The sequence below is a fragment of the Pelobates fuscus genome, chromosome 4 (genome assembly GCF_036172605.1).
Source record: "Pelobates fuscus isolate aPelFus1 chromosome 4, aPelFus1.pri, whole genome shotgun sequence".
NCBI classification, from domain to species: domain Eukaryota; kingdom Metazoa; phylum Chordata; class Amphibia; order Anura; family Pelobatidae; genus Pelobates; species Pelobates fuscus.
The window spans coordinates 254,479,793-254,496,632 of NC_086320.1; the positions used below are offsets into that span (position 1 = coordinate 254,479,793).

Sequence of the window (16,840 nt, forward strand, 5' to 3'; positions counted from 1 at the left end):
GAGGAGATACTGAATGTTTGGATGCAGTTTAGGCAGGCATGACCCAGGAAAGATCTCTAACAACTATCTGAGGAGTGGCCAGTGAAGTTATCACTAGGCTGTAATGTAAACACTGCATTTTCTCTGAAAAGACCGTGTTTACAGCAAAAAGCCTGAAGGTAATGATTCTACTCACCAGAACAAATTCAATAAGCTGTAGTTGTTCTGGTGACTATAGTGTCCTTTTAACGTAGTTGCAGTGATTTTCATGTTTGTATATGAACTGTAAAACTTGTTTTTCCCCAGCATATTTCCTAATGCAAACTAATAAAATGTATTTGGTTTTGCAGATCACTTGCTTTTATGTGGGACTTCTTTGCTTTGCACAGGGAGTGTATAAAACTGGCACTACGCATGGACCCATATGTCTGGTGGGGGTAGGGCTGCAAACAAAACAAATTCACCAGATTTTCCTCAACATCATGCAAACTCTTCACTAATGCTAATAGAAAAACTGAAAGTGAAAGATTACAACCAATAGACTGCAAGGCATACCACTAAATAGAAAGATATTTTTCTCACCATTTTGTTTTAGTGGCAGCATGATTTTTTTGTTTGTTTGTTTTTTTTAACACCAGGGAGCACATTTAGGGACTAGTACAGGGATAGTGAAAAACAACTGGAAACAGCCAATTTCGATACTCTGTGTAACAGGGGGATAACCCCTAGTGAAAAACGCAAAAAGTTGAAAAGATAAAGTACCGAGAGGATATATATTGGGAGAGGGTGGTGCCTCTGCTACATAATAACCAGCGTTATATGTATATGGAAACTGGAGCACGAGTTTAAAAGGACCAAAGGTCAAAAAACAAAAAACAACTTTATTAAATACTGAATACTAAAACAAAATACAAATAAAATCTAAAAGTACAAAACAAAGTACAGTAGAAAAAGAACAAATGGCAAAATGTATCAGGGTAATGTGATAAGTGTGTCAAGTAGATAAACAATACCTCTGTCAATAAGACACAAACCTAGATATAAGTAACAAAATGTATCAGGGTAAAATGGTACTTGTGTCAAATGGATAAATATATTACAATAATGAAATACAAAACTGTCCTACAATATATATATATATATATATATATATGTATATATATATATATATATATGTATATATATATATATATATATATATATATATATATATATATATATATATATCAGCACACGTCTGTGCTGATGGGAAGACATAGGCTACCTTAATAATGGGAAAAAGGAGAAAGCATATCAGTTTAACAAATAATGCGAGCATATCATTACTAAGATATTAATCACAGATCGCGAAAAGTACCGCTATACAACTGAGGGTAATGGTATGAAAGTGATAAATCTGAAGTATGTGGATAACACCAACTTAGCTAAACTAAAATGTATGGACTTCAGAAGATAATGTCCAGACGAACTGATTGTGCTGGTAATAATGCCACTAATTAATAATCACATGCATTTGGTCGATTAGTAATAGTGCACTACCACGAATGAACACTGTATGGTGTAAGTTCTAAATTATCTATACCGCAGACGGACTGAAAAATGTATGAATACTATACACTGTTGAGAACAGACGGAATGATACCGGTATCAAGTAGTTAGTGCCATGATTGGTAATAGCATGCACAAGTTCTTATAGAATGACCTTTTAAAAAAGGTAACGAACACAGACTAAGAGGACCTGAAATTAGAATAATAACGGCGTCTGATAGTGAATGTAGAGATGGGGCGACGGATAGAGATAGCCGCGAATCCCTGGTTGGAGACGGCGTGTGAGAAACCCCTGACACGTGCGTTTCGGCCCGACCAGGTCGAGGAAAACGCGCGCATCATTAGTTTCTCACATGCCGTCTCCAACCAGGGATTCACGGCTATCTCTATCTGTCCTCATTTCACTTAAGACCTCTATTTCAGTATGGGAAGACTTAGGTGCCCATGAAGGTACTTAGCTAGCAAAGTATTTTGCACTCCTCCAATTATTAGATGCCGTTATTATTTAGCAGTGCATAGCATTCATAAGCTTTTAGGTCTGGGGGCTCTAATTGACAGTGATACTCAGGACTCAACGCTTGTTAGTGGTATTTATCATATATATAAGTGCACTACTATCATTTGACTAATGCATGTTATTTAATCACAACCGATCAATATTACCAGCATCTCTGCATTCACTATCAGACGCCGTTATTATTCTAATTTCAGGTCCTCTTAGTCTGTGTTAGTTACCTTTTTTAAAAGGTCATTCTCTAAGAACCTGGGCATGCTATTACCAATCATGGCACTAACTACTTGATATCATTCCGTCTGTTCTCAACAGTGTATAGTATTCATACATTTTTCAGTCCGTCGGCGGTATAGATAATTTATACATATATATATTGTAGGACAGTTTTGTATTTCATTATTGTAATATATTTATCCATTTGACACAAGTACCATTTTACCCTGATACATTTTGTTACTTATATCTAGGTTTGTGTCTTATTGACAGAGGTATTGTTTATCTACTTGACACACTTATCACATTACCCTGATACATTTTGCCATTTGTTCTTTTTCTACTGTACTTTGTTTTGTACTTTTAGATTTTTTCGTATTTTGTTTTAGTATTCAGTATTTAATAAAGTTGTTTTTTGTTTTTTGACCTTTGGTCCTTTTAAACTCATTCTCCAGTTTCCATATACATATAACTCTGGTTATTATGTAGCACAGGCACCACCTTCTCCCAATATATATCCTCTCGGTATCTTTTCAACTTTTTGCGTAGTACAGGGATAGGCAACCTTCGGCATTCCAGATGTTATGGACGAAATCCCCCATAATGCTCTTACACCCATAATGCTGGCAAAGCATCATGGGAGGTGTAGTCCAGTTACATCTGCAGTGCCGAAGGTTGCCTATGCCTGGACTAGTATTAGATGTTTTCCATGACTCACAGATTTACGCACTGCTTTTTAAATGCACTATTGCAGATCTCCTAACATATACAAATAGCTAATTTCTAATTCAGTAATTCATGATCGGAAAAGTACAAATAACTGCCTGCAGTCAATTATTTCACACTTGTTTAATATTCCATAGGCGAAGAGTTTCTTGGTGTCCCATGATAAGAGAGAAAAAGATCACTATACACAAACACTATGGCTCCACTATCGCTGCTTCTATTGAAAGACTTTTAAATACTGATGCTACCATGTTTAACTTTGCACACATTTCACCATTGTGTTGAAGATGTAATCTACAGGAGGTAATATAAGATTGGTAAAGGTATCTTAATGTAAATAATTAAGAATGCTGGTGTAGTATGGGTTGATGCAATGAAGAACTCAATAAGGAAATGATCTGTTCTGTAACTAAACTCTCCTCACTTCTTCAATACAGTGCGGTGGAAATAATTCTTATCACAGGCATTCTCTTTCAGGCATTAAATTTTACATAGAGAAAGTTTACACCATGATAGGACAAATGAATTTAAATGCAGGAGCCTCTTGGAACTGGGATAATGTCCTAGAATTAATAAAGTAAAGTATGAGCTTTTTTAACCATTATCTATTAATAGCTGTTAAATTTTAAGGGTACTCTTTTCTTTCACAATTTGCAGTCCAAATTTTTTTTGTGAAACAGGTTATAAACAGAAAAAACTGTAAGTGGTTAGTAAAAATTAACTGAGCAGATGTAAGTACCATAACCATTTGAACTGATTGAAGTTGTTATAGTGACAGAAGACAGAACTATGTTCCACTTCAGAGGGCAGTAAAGAGTGTCAGCTAAGCGATCTCTGACAATCACCGGTCTGGTATGAATTGGTATAGTGACAGGGGGAACCTCCACTATATTGTCATTGGTTGCTGCTAAATGGTGAGTAAATTGTTTAGCAGTGATACAGAAACTGCACTCACAGACTCTAGAAACCAGAACCACTGCAATCAATTGAAGGTTGGGATGGTCCAGGTTCACTGTCATAAAGTGTTTCACTTCACATAATAATTTACAGTGAAAGTCACATCAAGCATTATGTGTGATCTCATTCAACATGAAACCCAGCAATGCAGAATTGAAAAAATACTATTAGTCTGGATATTTGGTTATATGCACACTTTAAGCACCAAAACATCTTCGTCTTAATTAAGTGGTTTTGGTGCATTAACCCTGTCCCTTTTCTCTGTCAGTTTCTTAGAAACAGCAATGTTTTCATTTGTCTGTAACTATGCATCTTATCACTAGAGACCCTCTCTACTTTAAAACATTAAAGGTCTTTCTGCACTGCATCATCACGCACAGCGCGACAATGCCAAACACTCTTAATGGTTCTCGTAGAGGAGCACTGGATTTAATAAATGAGAAGCGACAGCCTAAAATCTGGGGGTGAAACGCAGAAGGACCCACATACTGCGTCTATAAAGCTTGGGGAAACCAGCATGCACCTCTGGACACCCGACTTGCCACTCAGAATGCCTGGGAACCGAGACGGCGAACTGAGGCCTACGGGGTTGGACGGGCTGGGAAGGCGGCCGCTTCCGGCTTACCACTCCGGGCCACAGGCAAGCACCAAGCATCCCCCCCCCCTCCCCTACGGACCGGGGGGATATCCCAGTCCCCGCCACATGGAGCTGGCCCTGCTACACGCCTGCAGTCAGAGCCGACAGACGAATCCAACAGACCGGAGGATGAGGGCCTCCTAAATGGCGGACACAAGCGACTGCAAAACTCGTGGCACGCAGCAGCAGCCTGCAACACCCATTCACATCTATAAAGCAAGCAAGATGGAGGAGAAGCAAAGCGGGGCAACAAACCCACACAGCCTGTCCACAATGGCCACCCAGCCTATGCCTGAAATGCGGAGCATCAGCCTCAGGACACACAGGTCCTCACTGGAAACCTTTGATTGGCTCTGCACGGGCCTCAAGGAGGCTTTACACAGCTGGGGAGTGTCTCACCGCCAAGCTGAATTAATGGTGGCCTCATGGATACGTCGTGCAGCGAGGCGCAGCTACTATATGCAGATACCCCGAGCCTCCAAAATGACAGTCCGGCTCAATCGATACCGCCGGGCCTTGAGGCGGGATGTGGCACCAAACCCCCGTGCACACGACCCCAACAGCACACAAGGAATTCTGGGGCTCCGAACCAAGCGACTCCCATACATACCCAACCTGACCAAAACACCGGCGATAAGTGCAACACGACACGCACCTCCCTATACAAGGCAACACTGCAAGCAACCACGCGACTGCACCACATGGGGGACACTACCGGAGCAGAACCCCGAAGCGGAGACACCGGGCCCTGTGGCAGCTAAGGCGAGTCCAGCAGAAACAAAGCGCAGGACTTACCATCACTGGGTATAGGCTGAAAGGCCTACAACACTGCCTCACAGGGGTAATCTTAGCCTGGACTGATTTGAACACTCATACCAGCGGAATACCCAGACGCAGAAATATAACACAGACCACATGTGGTCAATACCCCCTTGATAGACTGTGTTATATTTTATCTTGTTTTACTTTAATCGAATGATCTCACTGTCTAGCCAAGCTTGTTATCATTACATAAAATGTGTAATCTCTTACGTCACTGTCTAACCTTAGTACACCGATCAACAAGCTGTAGTGGCGTCTGTCAATAAGTTATAAACAGCTTAAACATATTCCAATTGCAGCATATTCTTGATTTATCTAAGCCTATTTAAACTTGAATAATTGCCCTAGCTAAGCTATTTACTGGATAAAAACGTCTGTACACGTGTCTGTTTCCCACAGGATCTTACTAACTACACATCCAGCTTACACCTAACTAAAGTACCATCATGCTAGAATAACTGCCCACTTTAGTTGTGTTAGTGTTGTGAGCCTGAGTAGCAATGCTCTAGTCTAACCTGTGGAACTAATCTCCTGTTATTTCATAATTGACTATGTTTTATTTTATACGAGTTAAACATATTTCGATGACATAACCATTTAGTCAAGCATGATATACAACAAAAAATGTGCGAATTTCTATGCCACTACGTAACTACTGTTAATCTTGAAATACGCTGTTGTGGCGTCTGTTAATAACCTGTAACCACATGCACAACCAAAATAAAGAATTATAAAAAAAAAAAAAAAAAAAAATGAGAAGCATATGATTGGCAAAGCAGTGAGACCTTTGAGAAGAACATGATTGAACTGACATCATCAAGCATAATGATCTGAAACTGTTTAAAAAGAGCACTCAACTCTGCTTTAAATCCACATTGTGGTGGCTGTGCTGTCCCATTGGGGTCTTGATGCACACATGCACACCCAGGCATCTAACATAAAAATGTGTGCTTCAAAAATTGTCCGGCAGTGCTGTAACACTTAATGGGACACTATAGTCACCAGAACAACTACAGCATAATGTAGTTGTTCTGGTGAGTATGATCATTATATGCAGGCAATTTCATGCAACCACTGCCTTTTCATAGAAAAGCCAGTGTTTACACTGCCCTTAGGGACACCTCCAAGTGGCCACTCCTCAGATGGCCACTGGAGGTACTTCCTGGCTCAGTGCTGAATAATAGGCTCTGCCGTTTAGCGTCCCCACTCTATGAGGAGGTGCTGATTGGGCAAAACAGCATTTGGACCCGCCCCTTGACGATTTTAGCCAATCCAATTATTTCCCCATGGGACAGAAAAGAGGGGCAGAGGGATTTAGGACAAAAGGGACAGTGCTTTTAAACACTTGGGATGTATGATTAGATACTAGAAGCAGGGTCAGCGCTACCATAAGGCGGCACATTAGGTTGCCTTCGGGCGCACCGGCCGGGGGGGGCTGCAAATATCCAGTTGAACGGCAGGAGAGAAGTGCACAGCACTCCTCTACTGATGATCATTTCCTGTAGCGTGGCCAAGCGCCAGTACTCCGTAGCACGGTGCGACGCAGGCAGGGACGTTTTAGCCGCGAGGCTAACAAGGCATTTGCCTTGGGCGGCATTTTCCAGGAGGGGGGCAAAAAACGCCGCCCCCAAATGCCCAGGTCAAATGCCTTGTTAGCCTTGCGGCTAACTGATATGCTTGGCTGGCGCGCGACGCTGGTGGGCAGCTGGCAAGGGAGCTCTTCCTCTGAGCTGTCTGCTCAGCTCCCTCGCGCGCCGCAGAGTGAGGCTGGGAGCCGGAATATGATGTCATATTCCGGCTCCCAGCATCACTCTGTGGCGCGGGAGGGAGCTGAGCAAAGTGCTCCCTCGCCAGCCGCCCGCCCAGCAGCCAGGGAGAAGGAGAATTCCCCCCCCCCCCCCCAGCATTCCAAAAGGTAAGGAGGCTGGGGGGAGGTTAAATACAAAATAAATTAAGAAAATGTGTTAATGTGAATGAGTGTGTGTGTGTGTCTGTTAGTGTGTGTGTGTGTGTCTGTTAGTGTGTGTGTGTGTGTGTCTGTTAGTGTGTGTGTCTGCTAGTGAGTGTGTGTGTCTGCTAGTGAGTATGTGTCTGTTAGTGAGTATGTGTCTGTTAGTGTGTGTGTCTGTCTGTTAGTGTGTGTTTCTGTCTGTTAGTGTGTGTTTCTGTCTGTTAGGGTGTGTGTGTGTGTCTGACTCTGTGTGTCTGTTAGTGTGAGTGTGTTTGCCTGTGAGTGTGTGTGTCTGTTAGTGAGTGTGTGTTTCTGTTAGCTAGTGTATGTGTATCTGTCAGTGAATGTGTGTGTGTGTATTTAGAAGGCAGGGCGGGGGGAAGGGTTGGGTGGGGATGGCGCGGGGGCGGGAGGGCGCGCCTGAGTTTTGTCCTGCCTAGAGCAGCACAAAACCAGGATACACCACTGGGCGCAGGAGGGACCTATACAGGAAATGCAGATCTGAATCGGAACTCCCTCAAAGGAGCACTGCGGCAGCCCACTGGACCCCAGGTTTTGGATCCACTCCAGTTCTCCAGAATGTAGGGAGACTTGGTGGATTAAAAAGTGTTTGTGTGTGTGACCATTAACCCAGTCCCCCACAATAATGCCCCCTACCCCCCTTCCACCATAGCCCCTGTCCACCACAATACTGTCCCTGCCCCCCAATACTGCTCCCTTCCCCCCACAATAGCCCCAGTCCCCCATAATGCTGCCCTGTCCCTCAAAATTGTTCTGATCCCCAACACCTTAGCCACAGTCTCCCACAATACCAACCTATCCACCCAATACCACCCCTACCCACCACAATGCTCTTATCCCCCTAACATAGCCCCAGAGCCCCACAATACTTCCCCTACCCCACTACTAAAGATCCAACCTCCACAATACTGTTCGATTGCCCAACCATAGCTCCAGATCCCACAATACAGTTCCTATTCCCCCCACTATAGGCTACTTCCCCAACAATACTGTTCCACTAATCTCGCTAATGCCCCTGTCCAACACAATACTGTCCAAATCCCCCCACACTAAAGCCCCATTCCCCACAATACTGTTCCTAACCCTACAACTAACGATCCAGTCCCCAATGCTATCCTTATCCCCCCACACTAAAGAATCAATACCCCACAATATGGGCCTTGTCCCCATACTAAAGAATTAATCTGTGACAATACGGCCCCTGCCCCCATCACAATATAGCCCCTATTCCCCCACAATACTGCACCTATTCCCCCTCTTGCTAAATTCCCTACCCCCCCCCCCACCCCCACAATACTGCCTCTATTCCCTAATACTACTCCTTCTCCCCTTGACTAAAGCCCTTGCCCTACACACACAGTACTGCCCCTAAAAGCTTACTAAAGCCCTATTGTACAGTGGTACATAATTTGTTGGTGCTATATATATATATATATATATATATATATATATATATATATATATATATATTACATAATAATAAAGTCCCTATCCCAAACAATTCTGCCCCTATCCCCCACACTAAAGCACAGTGACACAGACAGGGGCTGGTGGGCAAGTGAGAGACACAGGGTGGGTGTAAGACACTAAAGGGGATATAATACACTAAAGGGGGTGTAACACAAACAGGGATAACTCATTCAAGAGGAGATACTAAAGGGGGTAAGAGGGGTTACGAGGCACACAGGTGAAGATACACACAGGTGGGGGGGAGGGTGGAAGAGGGGGCCGCAAAATGCATATTCGCCTGTGTAGCCAAAAACCCTTGCACCGGCCCTGACTAGAAGGCTGTGAGTACTCTTTTATGTGAAACTTAAGTACTTCAAGCTTACTGTTTAACGAAAGCAAAATTAGAGTACTACATTAGCAACATCAATTATATTCATATTTTAATGGCAGGGATAGGCTGAGACCATCAACTTACACTCTCAGGCTCAGCCGAACAATGCCATCAAAATATGGATTCATTAGCAATATTTCAACAATGAACTGGGAACTTCAGGAGTAATTTACTGTAGAAAAGTGGTTAGACACAGATGTGTCAAACCACATGGAAGTTACAAGCAAACTAGGGAATAGTGTAACCAATCTACTAGAACTATAACCACTACAATGGGCTGTAGTGGTTATACAGATTAGATAGTACCTTTTAGTGAGAATACTGTCACATTCTATGTTTCTACTTGTAACTTCCATAAGATAGAAAGGCAGACAAATATAATATTGTTGTATATATGGGACATAAACTGGGATATTTTCACTGGTACACACAGGAGATTGTGTACAAAAAGCGATTGTCATGCCAAAAGCATGAGTTCTTGTTTGGTGTGTGTTTATATATGTTAAGAGTTGTTTTTTTTTGTAAACCTTGGGATGGCATTTATTGTGGTCTTTGATCTTGCACCAGGCCTAGACCATAAAACATCTAGATAGCCATCACCAGAGCTGGACACAAGGAATTTCATAGAGTGGGCAATAGACTGCCAGACCAACCCCCTCTGATTCCCCCAGGGGTCTGCCCACTGAGAAATAACTAGTTTTAGATATATAATGAGGGTGCTGGACTATCCAGAGGTCAGTATTCATTATTTTTTTTGTCAGTAACTTCTAGGAGATCAATACCATCTAAGACTCCCACAAGAATTCTATATAGGGTAAATATATGTAAGGAATTTCTTGTGTTTTCTCCTATTTTATTTTATGTACTGTTTTGCAATTTGTTATCTGTATGTCATTTATTTCTGTATTTTGTACTCAGCACTGTGAATCTTTTTTTGTCAGATTAAATGTTTAATTAATCAGCTTGTGTCTCTGTTTTCTACGAGCTCCCCTCCCCAGAGAGCTCAGGTAAACACGTTACCAAAAAGGGTTAATTATAATAGTTTGATTAGTAAAAGTAGAACTGTGATTCTATAATTCTCCTGTGTGTGGGGTAACCTAAGACGCCCGGGTTTAAAAGTCTTGGTGGTGGCAGTAAAGTGTGTACTAGGGGGTTAGTGTAGAAGGGATTGCAGGGGTTAATTGAGTGGTTGCTGGGACTAGCAACAGGTAACCAGGGGTCTGGTGTCATTAACCCTGTCACTTCCACGCTCTCCCCACTGTCTCGGCTGGGTCTATAGCCCACGCTCGTGACAAACTGGCGGCAGCTGGTGGGACATATATATAGAGATTTTTAGTGCTTGCTAGATTTTACCTGTAAAGGGGGTCTTAGCACTAAAAGAAATTGCATACTTGTTTTTGTGTAATTTCCAAAGACCAAGCTCAGTGCTGATTTAAAATACATACAAAGTGCAAAACAGTTCCCCCCTCCCATCTTTTGTTTTTCTTTCTCTATCCTATTTGTGAATATGGAGGCCTATCGCAAACACTCGAAAGAGGCCTTGGAATTTTTGTGCCAAGAAAAGGATTTACCAACTTTTGGCAAAAATAAGGCACAACTTATTGCTGACCTTGTGGAGGCGGACAGCCATGTTTTGCAGCCAGAGACGGACACTGAAAGGGTTACTGAGCTCCCTACTACTGCAGGAGTGTTGCTTACTGAAATGCCTGGTGGTTGTACTCCTCAAAATATTAAGGACATTTGCTCAACTGATTTATTTCGGCAACTGATGGCTGCAAATCCTCAGGAGGCCCTGCATGTGATGATCCAACAGCAGGCTGCAGAAAGGGAATCTGCAGAGAGGCTAGCCGAAAGGCAGGCTGCAGAAAGGGAATCTGCAGAGAGGCTAGCCGAAAGGGAGGCGCAAAGGAGACATGAGCTGGAACTTGCTAAACTGCAATTTACCCTTCAGTCCTCACTGAACAGCAATGCATCAGAGTCCAGCACACGTAGGCTCCGTAAGGATGATTTTCCTTCCCTCGAAGAAGGGACAGATTTGGATGTATTTTTAAAAAGTTTTGAGAAAGTATGCAGGCAGCATCAACTACCCTCAGACCAGTGGGGCAGATATTTAACTCCACAATTGAAAGGGAAAGCCTTGGATGTGTTTGTGTCCCTTCCCCCAGAGACTGATAACAACTATGATGCAATCAAATCTGCATTGCAAAAAACTTTTAACCTTACTCCTGAGTCTTACAGGAAAAAGTTTAGGAGTATGCAGCAATGCCCATCATCCAGCTGCATTCTATATGTTGCACAATTAGAAAGCACGTTCCGGCAATGGGTAACAGGAGTACAAGCTACTACCTATGAAGCCCTTAATGACTTAATGGTCCTGGAGCAGTTCTTGCAGACCCGGAGCCCTAATGTACGAGAGTGGATTTTGGAAAGAAAGCCAAAAAATGCTAGGGCTGCTGCAGAACTGGCTGATGACTATGCCAACATCCATGCACCCACATCCAGGCGTGGACTGGTGTCAGCTGCTACTTCGACCTGGAGAGAAGCTACAGTTCAATCACCACCTGTAAGATCTTCAGTGAGAACTTCACCACCAACTGCCAGCGTAGCCGGGGCTATGTCAAGTGAGTCAGATGCCCGCCGTTGTTTTCGATGCAACCAGATTGGTCATCTGAGCAGGACTTGCCCCACTAGGAATTTACCCATACCAGCCCGTGGAGGGGCACCATCAGTTTTGCTTGTGGGTGGGTCCATGGGGAAACGAAACGATAACCTGCAGAGTGTAATTGTGGGTGACCGAGTGACCATGGGACTGAGAGATTCTGGAGCTTCATTCACCCTGGTGCGCCCTGAAGTGGTGAATACAGAGGACATAATCCCTGGAAGAACCATGTCCATCAAAGGAATTGGGGGTGTGCGCCCCGCTGTGCCCCTGGCATGTGTGTACCTTGATTGGGGTGCAGGCAAAGGTTTGCGGGAAGTGGGGATTTCGGAGGATATCCCTGTTAATGTTCTGTTGGGGAATGATTTGGGCAGGATGCTCTGTCGCTATGCTCCACAGGACACTGTTTGTGAGCCAGAAGGGCTGACTGCTCCACCTAAGGTATTGTGTGAGACTTTGGGAGACATTGTGAACTGTGATGGCTGGGAGGGAGAGCAGGGTGTGGATAAATATCTACCTGTTACTGAACCAGTGATGTCTACCAAATGTGAGATAGGGGTGAGTAGTGATGTGCCTGTATCAAAATACTGTGTGACTGGGATGTCAGAGAGTAAGGGAGAGGAGGAAGGTAAGAGCAAGGGATGTGTACCACTAGTCACAGTGGTACCAAGTCAGCAGTGGGTCAGGGCTAAAGCAGGAGAGTCTGAGGGGCTATGTGAGATTGTGAGAGGATGGCCTGCCTTGGAGAAAAAATTATGTGAGTGTGTGCAAAATTCTGTATCTGATCAAGGGGGGTCAAATGTGTCCTGTGAAAATGTATGGGAAAAGCCTTCCAGCGAGAGGGGGCTGAATGAATATATGTGCCAATATGTGCCTGAAGCAGATGTATGTGATGCGCTGGGTGAAACTGTGAAGGGACAGCAAGGCTATAAGGGAGGGCAGAGGGTGTGTGAGCTTTACTCTGCGCCTGGCTTAGCCAGTTTCCAAAGTTCTGTATGTGTGATGACCTGGAGTGAAAGTGAGGGGCACGGACAGACTCAGCCTGTGGGTCCAGGAAGGATGGCTGCAGGGAAACATACTGTTAGAGGAACCAGGGACTTTGTCAGTTTATCACAACTCACGCATACACCTAAGCAACTTTCTGATTGTGAACCAAAGATTCAGAGTCTGATAGTGCAACAAGCCCAGCAGAAAGACCCCAAAATTAAAGAGATGATGGGTGTTGATACAGCACATCTATCCTGGGAGTGTTCTCTTTCTGCTTTTTTGTGTGCTTACCGGGGAGTGCTGCATAAATCCATTGGTTTCTTCCCCTTACAACTACTACATGAGCGCAATGGGTGTGGTTTAAGGGATGTTACCAGAGATCGATGGGAAATTGAAACAGGCAAATCAGGCATGTTTGTTGAGGATGTAGCAGTGGTATGGACTGATCACAACCTGCTGCAGGTGTCAGGTAACAGTGATAAACTGCTCCGTTGGAGCCTTATCCTCCAGTATAATTTCACTGCCCAGCACAAAAAGGGCAGCTTGCATGGGAATGCAGATGGCCTGTCTCGGCAACTAGGGGGTTAATGGTTGACAGATAAATCAGCCTGTGGCTGAATTTTTCTGTCCACCATCTTAAGGGGGAGGTGTCATGCCAAAAGCATGAGTTCTTGTTTGGTGTGTGTTTATATATGTTAAGAGTTGTTTTTTTTTGTAAACCTTGGGATGGCATTTATTGTGGTCTTTGATCTTGCACCAGGCCTAGACCATAAAACATCTAGATAGCCATCACCAGAGCTGGACACAAGGAATTTCATAGAGTGGGCAATAGACTGCCAGACCAACCCCCTCTGATTCCCCCAGAGGTCTGCCCACTGAGAAATAACTAGTTTTAGATATATAATGAGGGTGCTGGACTATCCAGAGGTCAGTATTCATTCTTTTTTTTGTCAGTAACTTCCAGGAGATCAATACCATCTAAGACTCCCACAAGAATTCTATATAGGGTAAATATATGTAAGGAATTTCTTGTGTTTTCTCCTATTTTATTTTATGTACTGTTTTGCAATTTGTTATCTGTATGTCATTTATTTCTGTATTTTGTACTCAGCACTGTGAATCTTTTTTTGTCAGATTAAATGTTTAATTAATCAGCTTGTGTCTCTGTTTTCTACGAGCTCCCCTCCCCAGAGAGCTCAGGTAAACACGTTACCAAAAAGGGTTAATTATAATAGTTTGATTAGTAAAAGTAGAACTGTGATTCTATAATTCTCCTGTGTGTGGGGTAACCTAAGACGCCCGGGTTTAAAAGTCTTGGTGGTGGCAGTAAAGTGTGTACTAGGGGGTTAGTGTAGAAGGGATTGCAGGGGTTAATTGAGTGGTTGCTGGGACTAGCAACAGGTAACCAGGGGTCTGGTGTCATTAACCCTGTCACTTCCACGCTCTCCCCACTGTCTCGGCTGGGTCTATAGCCCACGCTCGTGACAGCGATGTATTCTGAAAAGTGGGCTAAAGTACGTAAATTGAGACAGTCACTATGGAAACCATTAAAACTAGCAGGTACATTGGTGTCCCAATCCCTTTTATATGTTTGCACCACTTTTTCAAACAAATCACTTTTTTATAAATGACTAGAATAAATTGCCAGAACCTCATGTGAAAAATGCAGAAAATTTACTGATACAGAAATGATGGCCAATGCCCTATAAAAAAAAAAGTTATAAAAAAATTGAAACACTCTGCATGCTAAATTAGCAAAAACCAAACAAGCCTATACATGTGGGTATTTCTCAATTCTTCTTATTTGTTAGATATGTGAGGAAAGCCCCCTCAATCATTTTAATCTGACCATCACACCTCACATCGGCTGTCTCCAGCTTTCATGGGTACTGTTTTTTTTTTCTTTATTTATTTTTAAAAATGTATTTAAACATTCTCTCCCACTGGTATCACAGAGCCAGTGAGCATTTAATTCCATTACAGCACCATGATTAGGTCCAATCAGCATTAAAAATTCTGTAAAGGTTACTTCAATAATCCTCCGTTTCATTTGCACTGTTTCATTTATATATAGTGCAAGTATACACCAACTTTAACAGGGTTATTCACTATGAGAATTGTTAGGAATTCCCAACAAGTTTCATTACAGTAAATTACCATCTAAGGTTCTATCTTGTACTGACTTCATCTAACTTTTTTTCAAGACAATTCCTTTTTAGATATATATTTGGAGATAGACTACATTGTGTCATTTTGTTCTACAAGTACTACAAAATGTACACTCAATACATATACATATACACATACACACACTATGAACGTTTACAATAGCAATATTAAATTGCTTTTTAAGACTGATATTTAATTAAATAAACCAGAATTACTACATATTCAAGTTGACATTTTGTGCTTTTGTGCATTTTTGTGGGTGCGTGCATGCCTCACAAAATTTGATAAAGAAAAAAGGGGCACTTTAATTTTGGGGGGGGTGAGTGGGGACGTGACTGGAGAAATTTTAGATGACTTGCTAATAACAATTTATGCAATTAAAATGTAATTTAGAACAAGAACAATGTATCTTATTTGCACAGATGGGCTTCTAAATGCTTCTAATGTCGTTTAAAGGCACACAATCATTGCTGTGGAGCTCTGTTATATACTCAGAAACACCAACAATATGGAGCTTCTAGACTGGGATATTAGGATAGAAAAGAAAAGAGGGATTTGGGTCCAAAATAGGGACTGTTCCTCCTAAATAGAGACACGTAGAGAGGTATGTAGAGTGTAACCAACAAAAAACACCAACAATATGGAGCTTCTAGACTGGGATATTAGGATAGAAAAGAAAAGAGGGATTTGGGTCCAAAATAGGGACTGTTCCTCCTAAATCGAGATACTTAGAGAGGTATGTAGAGTGTTTGTTATACGCACTTGTACGGTTTAACCAACCAACCTTACTAAAGATTTTCTGGCACCATGTAAAAAAAAAATCCTAACTTTCCCCATTTTTTTTCTGCCATTATTTTCTTGCCAATATTGATCATATTTTTAAAACTATTTTTTTTTTTTTTAATCTGGAAATGTAATACACTGTGTTTGTTTTTTTGTTATATTATTTTGAGCTATAGCAATCTATTGATTTTAGAGATACTTCTTCTGAGATGGGGAGTTGTGAGCGACGTAATGTTTTTTTAAAAGCTCTTTAAAGAAATTCCATCATGCCTCTGGGAATTCTACAGATAATATCTCCTTATCTTAAATAAAATTGTGTGTGGCCTAGACTCAGGCAATGGTAATAATAAGTAAGAATTATAAAAAAAAAAAAAATATGACTCACCATGGTGTTTGCAGCTGCAGGATGGTAATTCGGGGGTTATCTGACCTCCTTTATGCATGTCTGCTCCCAATAGAAAAATCGAACTCAAAACGTCAATATAAAAATAGGCTTCTCAATTAGGCTTCTCAATTTAATTCCATACTCAGACTGTTAAGAATTTGTTAGAGGAGATGTACACTCACTTTTCAGCCTTCATTATCCTGTCTTCCCTCAAGCATCTGCAAATGAGAAAGCTGCTCTTTACTATGCGATTTGGTCTCCTGGGAAAAAGTAACAAACTTCTGCTCAAGAAAACTTGCACAGATGTCACTGAATTAGAAAGAAATAAAGAGGAGGGATCACACTTGCAAGAGAGACAGGCACCGTGTGTGTTTTCCCTCTGTAGCTCAGTGTTGTCTTGAACTGAACAGAAATACAATGTTATCAGGATGTTTCTGTCTGTCCCATCACTAGCCCAGCAACAGCACAGAGGGTGCCAAATTATGTTGCTCTGCTGGGGCTTCAGTAAGAGTTCAGAATTTTACCCTGGACACTTATTACGTATCATAGCAACTGCGACTATTTCAGTTCCAGATAAATAAAAACATGTGTGGTTTTCAGGTAACTGAGAACTGTATAGGTAAAATGAAAAGAAAAAAAAGGATAGATA

The 16,840-nt window shown here is 42.2% G+C and overlaps 1 protein-coding gene across 1 annotated transcript in view; it reads right to left on the reverse strand.

Moving 5' to 3' along the window:
• Window positions 1-16,438, reverse strand: part of DCLK3 (doublecortin like kinase 3) — a 154,464-nt gene extending 138,026 nt beyond the window's left edge. Inside the window, exon 1 of the mRNA XM_063452043.1 lies at window positions 16,192-16,438. Within this exon, the coding sequence (XP_063308113.1) occupies window positions 16,192-16,249 (58 nt within the window). The 5' untranslated portion in view covers window positions 16,250-16,438. The remainder of the gene's footprint in view (window positions 1-16,191) is intronic.
• Window positions 16,439-16,840: the final 402 nt, after the last annotated feature.